Below are 10389 nucleotides of genomic sequence, written 5' to 3' on the forward strand. Positions count from 1 at the left end.
ACCCCCTTCCTCGCTCCTCACCCCATCCCTCTCTTGCACGCTCAACCCCTCCCTCGCTCGCTCACCCCCCCCTCTCGCACGCTCACCCCCCTCTCGCACGCTCACCCCCTTCCTTGCTCGCTCACCCCCTCTCTCGCTCGCTCACACCCTCCCTCGCACGCTCATCCCCTCTCTCGCTCGCTCACCCCCTTCCTCGCTCGCTCACCCCCTTCCTCGCTCACTCACCCCCTCCCTCCCTTGCACGCTCACCCCCTCCCTCGCTCGCCTCCCCTCTCGCACGCTCACCCCCCTCTCGCACGCTCACCCCCATACTTGCTCGCTCACCCCCTCTCTCGCTTGCTCGAACCCTCCCTCGCACGCTCACCCCCTCTCGCTCGCCCGCCCCCTCTCTCGCACACTCTCTCGCTCACTCACCCCCTCCCTCGCTCGCTCACCCCCTCCCTGGCACGCTCACCCCCTCTCTCACTCGCTCACCCCCTTCCTTGCTCGCTCACCCCCTCTCTCGCTTGCTCACACCCTCTCTCGCACGCTCACCCACTCTCGCTCGCCCGCCCCCTCCCTCGCACACTCACCCCGCCCCACCCGCTCACCCCCTCCTTTGCACGCTCTCTCGCTCACTCACCCCCTCTCTCGCACACTCACTAGCTCACCCCTTCTCTCGCTCGCTCACCCCCTCTCTCGCTTGCTCACCCTCCCTCGCACGCGCACCCCCTCCCTCGCACGCTCACACAACATCCGTCACCTCACCCACTCACCCACTGACGCGATGCACTGTCCTTGGCCACGTTAAACTCTTCTGCCCCGTAACTTACAGTACAATGTGCACTGGAAAAAGGGGGCTAACGTGCACAGGCAGCATATATACAAACACACACACACACACACACACACACACACACACACACACACACACACACACAGGGAACGTTAAAAGGTGCCAAGGTCCATATCGATCCGTCTTCCCTGGGAAGGACTGCTGATTTAAGATTCAGCGACTGAAATTAGAATAAGGTGAAAGGTGAGCCTGACTCCTCTGAAGTGTCAGGTGAATGACACCTATTGATCTTCGTAAACACACCGTGAACGTGTTTTTAAGAGACTCATGCGAGTTATAGGTTATTCGCAAGTCCGGGCTTGTGTAAAAAAAAAAAAAAAAAGCTCAAGGATATAAGAAAATATGCTTCCTTTCAAACGTATCATCAGTTCCAGAGCTTTGTGAAAAAAAAACAAAAAAAAAATGTAAGTCATTACAACCATAATGCAGCACTTTTTCAAGAAGCGCGCCCCTCAGCAGACAACTGCGGTACAACAGCACTGCCATAGGAACAGGTTGATACGCGACATTTTGGTGTTGGCATTTCACATGTTTTATGACGAACCAAGCACAGTCAAATGAGTTTGTTCTCTGGTTAGTTGTGTTGCAATATACTATTTGCAATCTTTTGTAATACTGTAATAACATTGTAATGACTTGGGCTTTACATATTATGATGTAATAACAACCTGGTAATCATTTACACCCACTCCTCCATTATCATCCATGCCCACATTTATTGTATATGTATGTATTCATGGTGTACTGAATATCCCATCTATAGTTATATTTATACCCACAGCCAATACTAGTCACCACAGTGCCACTTTGCCTTTCAATTCAATGCATCCTGTGCGTAGAATCACATGTTATGTGTTCTGTATATCTGTGTGTACAGATGTGTGTGGTTTTTTTTTTTAGACTGTTGAGCTTTTTAATGCTAATTATCTGGTACAACAACGCACCAATCCTTACAGGTACCAGGACGATTCTCCGCGGATTAGAGTGTACGCATAATGAATAAACTGATTGTGGTTTACATTTTGACTGTGACACTGGATTATTATTATTATTATTTTGTTGATCTCCAGAGCAGTGGCAGTCAGTCAGTGCCGCAGTTCACCGGGAGCATGTTCCTGCATTAGACCGGCTGCAGCTTCAGGACCGCATTTCCAGGACCGTTAGGACCATAAGTTTTTCGCGACAGCGCCACCTCGCGAATTATAGTTTTAAAGGCTTGCTCCGCCCAAATACTACTCTATATCGAGCTACTTGTAGTTTTAAAGGTTTACTCCACCCAAATACTACTTTATATCGAACTACCTATGGTTTTAAAGGTTTATTCCACCCAAATACTACTTTATATGTAACTACGTATAGTTGGAAAGGTTTACTCCACCCAAATACTACTTTCTATCCCACGACTTATAGTATTAAAGGTTTATTCCACCCAAATACTACTTTCTATCTCACGACTTATAGTATTAAAGGTTTATTCCACCCAAATACTACTTTCTGTCCAAGTACTTATAGTTTTAAAGGTTTATTCCACCAAAGCACTACTTTCTGCCTAACTACTCATAGTATTAAAGGGTTATTCCACCCATATACTACTTTATATCCAACTACTTACAATTGTAAAGGTATACTCCACCAAAATACCACTTTCTGTACATGTACTTGTAGTTTTAAATGTTTATTCCAGCAAAATACGTTTTTCTGAACAAGTACTTAATAGTATTAAAGGTTTATTCCACCCAAATACTTCTTTATATCACACAACGTATAGTTTTAAAGGTTTATTCCACCCAAGTACCACTTAATCTCTCACCACTTGTAGTTTTAAAGGTTTATTGCGCCCAAATACTACTTTCTGTCAAGGTACATAGTTCAAACGTGTGTTCCACCTAAACACTAGTTTCTGTTTAGCTCTTTATAGCTTTAGGTATAACGTGGCAGATGGCTAAGTTTAGGGATAATGTCAGAGATGGTTAATTTTAAGTATTCGGTTAGAGATGGTTAAGGTTTGGGTATAACGTTCGAGATGGTTCAGTTGGGGGTGGAGATGGCTCGGCTTACGTATAAGGGTGAGCGATGGCTAAAGCTGGTGTACACGGTTGGAGATGGTAAAGTTTCGGTCGAGGTAGTTTTCGTTTAAGTATCGGGTTGTAGATGGTTTGGGTGTCGTCCATCTTGTCCATATGTCCTAGAAACACGGCGCTACGACTGCGGTGCCGAGCCTGCAGCCTCCTCCTCCTCCTCCAACGCAGGAGCAACGCCGCTCCGGCCGGCGTGCAAAAACATGACGCACGGCAAAAAAAAAATGAAAAAAATGGAAATGAAACAAAAAAATTAAAAATAAGAAATGGGGGGAAAAAAAACAAACAAAGTGAATAGATGTCAATTTAAAAAATCTAAATAAAAATCAAAAAAAAAAAAAAGGGAGACGACACGGGACGAAAGGCGGGCGCACTCGGACTCACCTTGAGCCGCCGTTCCTCGGGTGCCGAACACACTTGCTATCAAAGCGGCCACATACCAAATCATAGTCCTGTCCGGTACCGGGGCATGTCTCAACGCGCCCCTCCGCACGAGCACCGGACGCTCCTCTCCCCCTCGCGCTGCTTCCCTGCTCCGCTCTCCGCGCGCATCCTCGTCTCGTGCGGACGGATCACCTGCACCCGGCGGGACCGGGGCGGGGGGCGGGGGACCGGGGGGGCGGGGGGGGGCGGGGCGGGGGAGACCGGGGGCGGCGGCGGCGGTGGTGGCGGCGGCGGCGGTAGGGGAGCGCGCGCGCCGCGGCCGGTCGTGACGACTGAAGTCGGGGCCGCGAGACCGAGCGTGACGGTATATGAGCGCTACGAGGCCCCGCCCCCCGCGCTTCCGATTGGCTGGCGCGGGGGGGGGGGGGGGATTGTCGCCGTCGCTCGTCCGCCGACGCCTCGGCCGAGGGAGGGCGCCGCGGACAACGGTCGCCCGGTCGTCCACGCTCGGGCTCGGTTTCGTCATTGGCCCGTTGAGCGGTGAGCGTCGTGGGGCCACGTCTGGTGATGTTGGTGTTTGTATCTTCTCAGGCCAAGAACAACAAGGGCGTCAGAAAACAACGGAACAGAAAAAGAAACAAACAACAATAAAACACCCAACGCCCGGCGACTAGTCAGCGCGGAGCTACCAGTCAACGCAGTGTTATTAGTCAGCACAGTGCTACTAGTCGGCATAGTGTTACTAGTCAGTATAGTACTACTAGTCGGCATAGTGTTACTAGTCAGTATAGTACTACTAGTCGGCATAGTGTTACTAGTCAGTATAGTACTAGTAGTTAGTATAGTGCTACTAGTCGGCATAGTGCTACTAGTCAGCATAGTACTAGTAGTTAGTATAGTGCTACTAGTCAGCATAGTGTTACTAGTCAGCATAGTGCTACTAGTCGGCATAGTGTTACTAGTCAGTATAGTACTAGTAGTTAGTATAGTGCTACTAGTCGGCATAGTGTTACTAGTCAGTATAGTACTACTAGTCAGCATAGTGCTACTAGTCAGCATAGTACTTGTAGTTAGTATAGTGCTACTAGTCAGCATAGTACTAGTAGTTAGTATAGTGCTACTAGTCAGCATAGTGTTACTAGTCAGCATAGTGCTACTAGTCAGCATAGTGTTACTAGTCAGTATAGTACTAGAAGTTAGTATAGTGCTACTAGTCAGCATAGTGCTACTAGTCAGCATAGTGTTACTAGTCAGTATAGTACTAGTAGTTAGTATAGTGCTACTAGTCGGCATAGTGTTACTAGTCAGTATAGTCCTAGTAGTTAGTATAGTGCTACTAGTCAGCATAGTGTTACTAGCCAGTATAATACTAGTAGTGAGTATAGTGTTACTAGTCGGCATAGTGCTTGAACACCAGTCGCGGCGGTGCGACTGGTGTTCAAGCAGCCAAAGAGGGCACATGTCACTCCGCTGCTCATGGAGCTCCACTGGTTACCTGTAGCCGCCCGCATCAAGTTCAAGTCTCTTATGCTGGCCTACAGAGTGATTGCTGGGAATGCTCCCACCTACTTAAATGCTCTTGTGAGAGCACATGTTGCCCCCCGGATGCTGCGCTCGTCAAATGAGCGTCGCCTGGCTCTGCCGGCCATACAACCACCACAATCCAGGTTATTCTCATTTGTAGTTCCACGTTGGTGGAAACGAGCTGCCAAAAATGACCAGAGCGGGGACCTCCCTCTCTGTCTTTAAGAAGCACTTGAAGACCCAGCTCTTCAGAGAGCACCTCCTCTCCTAACTTACAATTACTTTGCACTACTTAGCAGTATTTATTGTTACACTAATGTCTCTGTTGCAATGTAGCTTGAATGTTGTTCTCCCTTGTAAGTCGCTTTGGATAAAAGCGTCTGCTAAATGACTAAATGTAAATGTAAATGTAGTGGGCATCATGTTTCTACTGTCAGTATAGTACTAGTAGTTAGTATAGTGCTACTAGTGATTATAGTGTTACTAGTCAGCATAGTGTCACTAGTCAGTATAGTACTACTAGTTAGTATAGTGCTACTAATTAGTATAGCACTACTAGTTAGCATAGTGCTACCTCATGTTAACTTGTCCAGATGTGTCATTTGTTTTCTCATTTTCATTTGTATATTTCTCAGCTGCTCAGTTATTTGCTGCTGTAACACCTGGATTTCCCTACAGGAATGAATGAAGTCTATATTAGTCGAAAACTTTTTAAAAGTAGATTCAAGATTCAAGAGATTTATTCGTCACATACATATACTACTACTATATACTTTCATACATATATGCAGTGAAATGTAATGCAACGCACCCGGTGATTACACAAAATATGTCAGAGGAAATTCCTTTCTACTAGACCAACTAACTGACTCCTAAAACGTAATACAGTAAGTCGAATACTTATAGAATAAAATAAAAATATATAGAATAAAATAAAATTAAAGGGAATAGGCTTTTGTATATGGGATAGGCAATTATGTCCATACAGATATAAGTAGTAATTAACTTTGAGGACTTTTAACAATCAGCAGGATGATCATTTGAACTCCCGGTCGAATTAGTAAGTCAGAATGAATTTCTTTAACTGTGTGTGTGTGTGTGTGTGTGTGTGTGTGTGTGTGTGTGTGTGTGTGTGTGTGTGTGTGTGTGTGTGTGTGTGTGTGTGTGTGTGTGTGTGTGTGTGTGTGTGTGTGTGTGTGTGTGTGTGTGTGTCACCTTGGGGCGAGTGGGTGGACGCTCTTTCTATCTGCCTTTCTGAACAAAACAAAGCCAAGAACATGAATACAATTTTAAAAAGAAGACAGCTCCTCAAAGGTGAAAAGACCGTTTTTACTGGGGAAAGTACGGGGATGGGTCTGACTGGTGTTTTTATGTGAGCCTGGCTAAGTAGGTTTGTTGTGTCTTAGGAGACCTTTTTTTATCTGAAGCATTTTCGAACAAAGGGGACGCCTCTGCCCTGTTGCTGACCCAGAATTCAGAAAAGGAAGGTTTGAGACGCCCCAAAGTTGTTTCCGACAGCACCTCAGTTTTTGGTCAAATCTTGTTGATAAGCAGTGCGCCAAACAGATACGGCACTGCAGCGGAAACCTACGGTGATCACATCTGTCCGAGTCAAATTGATCGATATAAGCGGATGATTATTACAATTTTTTTTTTTTTTTCATACTGGTTACCATCTAATGGTATCAATGGCTCTGCGGAGCCTGTAAACGGGGAGCACGGGTTTTTCGTTTCGTTTAATTAGGAAACGGAGGGAAATAAATACATCTAAAATAAAAACACACTGTTTTTATTCCATTTTTTATTTTTTATTTGAGAAACAGGAAACGCGGACGCGTGGCCCTCTCCGTTACGCGTTTACGCCACTGCTCTACACCCGCCTTTACACCCGCCTTTATGAATGATCAGTCTTAATAAATTTAAAACTTCAAACAATTGTCGGACAGGATTTGAAGTCTTCAGTAAAAATGTCAAATCGGAAAAGGAATTCTTCCCCAATTTTACGGTGCTATTCAAATCTTTGATGGGGCTATAGCACCGGCATGCAAAACCGCGAGGCAAAGGATCATGGGAGTACAGTGAAAAAAACCGTTTTGCATTTTTTTCCCATATGTTGCGATGTATGAAAATACCAAAAATGAACACTGTTAGCGGACTGCTTGATCACTATAAGCAAATTATTTAAACATCATTAGTATTGGGATGATTACGTCCCAAGCTTTTTGATCCATATGAGCTGTTGATCACTGTAACGCCCTCATTATAAGCGGTTGCCACTATCGTCTAAACGCATCTCACGGTGGGACGCCCCCCCCCCCCCCCCCCCCCCCCCCGGTGAACGTTGGATGAACTGCGTCTGTGTTTGGCATAACGTTCACCTGTCAGGTGAGTAGGTAGTAGGTAGTCAGTAGTTTCCCAGGCACAACCGACGTTGACGTCGATAACATCATTATTCTGTATTCATAGATTCAACCTTTATAACTTGAAAGTCATCGAGGACACGCCCCGAATTTACGAAGGTGACAAGAGTACATCGGAATAAACGGATGAATACACACGAAAGAGCAACCAACAAACAAACAACAACAGAACACTGTCAAATACAGTTGGGATTACTCCCTAAAATAATGACAATAGGACCAATTTAATATTGAGGTGATATAGGGTGGTAAGTTGCCATTAAGGGCTTTATAAATAAATAAAAAACAATGCCTGTCAGGTCTTACTGTTAGAGATGCCCACACAACCTTTTAATATAAAACGCAATGATAAGTAATAAATCTTATGGCACAGTGATAAAACTGAATCTAATATAATAATAAATAATAATCAATAAATAATAATAATAATCAAATAATAATAGAATAATATCAAATAAAAATATACAATATAATCTAATTAAAAAGTGGAGGCGGAGGCTTGTCTATAGATAACGTCACCATAATCCAAAACACACAAGAAAACAACCTCAATTATACGCTTTCTGCTAATCAAAGGAAAATTAGCTTTGTTTCTGCACAAATACCGGTATCAATTTTTTTTTGTGGGAGCTTGTTGAGTAGTGTGTCCGTGTGAGATTTAAAGGTACCGCAATTTTTTGATCCAAGATATTACGCCAAGATATTATTATTATATACTCCAAGACGAGATCCTCTTGATATTGTGTCCATTCAGAGTGGGAATATGCAAACAATTCTCCACAATATCTCAGGCTCGAGAGAATGGCACATATTTAGTCCAAAAAAAATCAAAGGATTTCAGTGGCTGAGTGTGCAGTATCAACAAAACCATACAGAACTGTATCATGCACATGAAGATGGGCATTGCAATTTCTCATGAAGGATATTGATCACGTCAATTGATACATGATAAGAGACCACCCAGTATTGAACCATGTGGAACCCCTTTCGACAGTGGTGAAAATACAGAGCGCTCATTTCCCCAAATCACACATTGCTGCCTATGAGACAGGTAGTCCCGAAACCATTTACTGCATATGTGACTTACTTACAGTCACAATAAGAAACTCCGCTCACTTCCATTCGTAGTGTCGGAGCGAAACTTGTCGCATGAGTTGGAAAATGTAAAGCATCCCGAGCCTTACGGGCACACCGAAGTATACGTGCGGAATCCAACTTTTCCATTGGAATGAATTTGTTTTCCACTTTGTTGTTGTTGTTGACGTTTGTCGGATTCGGTGTGAAGCCGGCTCAATCGAGGAATTTCGTGTTTCAGTCACGATGATAGCCGGTAGCGGACCCGAAACTCGACGCGGGCGTTCAGTTTGGGTCAGTTTGGTCCCGACCGCGGGATTCGTCGCGGTCGGGTTTGGGTTTGGGTTTTTCTTTTTCCTCGTACACGTGATGGGGGAGGGATCAATCTGGACAAGTCTCACTCTCTCACACGCCTTCTCTGTCGACCGACCCTATTCCACAAAAACCCAGGAGGGCCGAAGGTCCAGCTGGCACGGTGCCCGGGCCTCCGTCTCGGACCACCACGGGGAGTACGCCGAAAAAAAACACACACACACAGCACGGTACGCAGCGGTGGGACACAAACAACACACGCAGCCATATCCAGGTCACCACACAAACACTGGAGGGTAGATTTGAAAGAAGCCCATTGATGATACGCACACGCTCCGGACGAAGGTTCCGCTTTCAAAATCCGTCACTCGATTCAATCGCCGGAAGAATTTGTGTCGTCGTTTAGAATTCGGCTGATGCTGAATTTGAGCGTTCATCCAGTCGCCATGATTTGAGATTTGTCATGAACCCTAAGGAGGGTCCCCACTCCCATCCGTTGTAGTCTATTTTACGGTGATGTTCCTCTCCCTGCGTCAAGACGTTTCCGATTGTGTCATAAGCAGATAAAACATTGAAGTCAATACTGAGACGTCATCAATATTCTATTCCCCTTTACTTGCCTGGTGGGTGAATGTGCAATAGCACTGTAGAAACTGTAATCATTTAATAAGTACATAGCAATTTATACACTATATACCCATACCATTTATTTATCCTGTGCATAGAATTGCCTCTTGTATATCCTGCATGTTTTTATATATTTGACTATGTCTGTCAAGGTCACTTTAAATGTTTGCAAACAATCAACAGTGGCCACATCATCTGTGTCCACTAGATGGGAACAGGGAGTTACAGGATGTTGACATGTTGCTTTAACGTCCCGAGCTCCCGAATAGTCAAGTATCGGTTTAGTGAAACCCTTGAGTTGGGTTTCGTTACAAAAACACATCGTGACCAAAATTTTACCATGCATTGTCCTGAGAAACCAGCTCTCTCTACCATGAAAATAGAACCAATTCAATTCAATCAATTGATTGATTGATTGATGGATTTATTTTTATTTTTTTTTCCTCATCCATCTTTTTAACCAACAATTTGACAAGCTGACCCCGCTCGCTCATGAAGTGCCTCTGCAGATAACCCGACGGCAAAGCCCTCCCGGATTCTTCCCGAAGCACGGTAATCACAAGGGCAATGTGCTCCGGGGACTGTTTTTCCATCAGGCGGTCGTCGCTTTGGTTCTGCTCTGTTTTGTTTGGCAGTTGTTGGGGTTTTTGTTTTTTTTCCCCCGTTTGTTTGTTACTGTAGCAGTGAGCGAGCTGCAGAGAGCCATCCGTCCTTCTGTCACCTGTGTGTATTAACGTGACAGCTCTGCTCCGGGGTCGGCCGTCCGTGGCCCCCTCCTGAAAGCTAATGTACCGCGTCAGGAGGAGAAGTAGCAGCTGCCCGCCTACGCCCGTTGGAGAGACGGAGGAGCCATTCACACATTCACACAAGTACAGCGGAACTTTGACTTACGAGTTTAATTTGTGCCGTGACAGAGCTCGTAATTCAATCTGCTCATATAGCAAATCAATTTGCCCCATTGAAATTAATTGAAATGCCATTAATCCATTCCAGTCCCCCAAAAGCCACCCCATTTTTTTTTTGTTACGTGTTTTTAAATAAGAAAAATTTATTTATAAATAACACATATTGTGTAGAAACATAATAAAACATAATAAAAGAGAATGTAAAGAAATAAACTGGTTTTATAAAGTGT

The 10389-nt window shown here is 45.0% G+C and overlaps 1 protein-coding gene across 1 annotated transcript in view; it reads right to left on the minus strand.

Annotated features, from left to right (window-relative positions):
• Nucleotides 1–3361, minus strand: part of igsf9bb (immunoglobulin superfamily, member 9Bb) — a gene marked incomplete at both ends in the record, with an annotated part of 111731 nt that extends 108370 nt beyond the window's left edge. The window contains one exon of the mRNA XM_080013361.1: nucleotides 3298–3361. Coding sequence (XP_079869487.1) covers nucleotides 3298–3361 — 64 coding nt within the window. The remainder of the gene's footprint in view (nucleotides 1–3297) is intronic.
• Between the last annotated feature and the right edge of the window lie 7028 nt (nucleotides 3362–10389).

This window comes from Zeus faber (genome assembly GCF_960531495.2).
Source record: "Zeus faber genome assembly, chromosome: 14".
Lineage (NCBI taxonomy): Eukaryota > Metazoa > Chordata > Actinopteri > Zeiformes > Zeidae > Zeus > Zeus faber.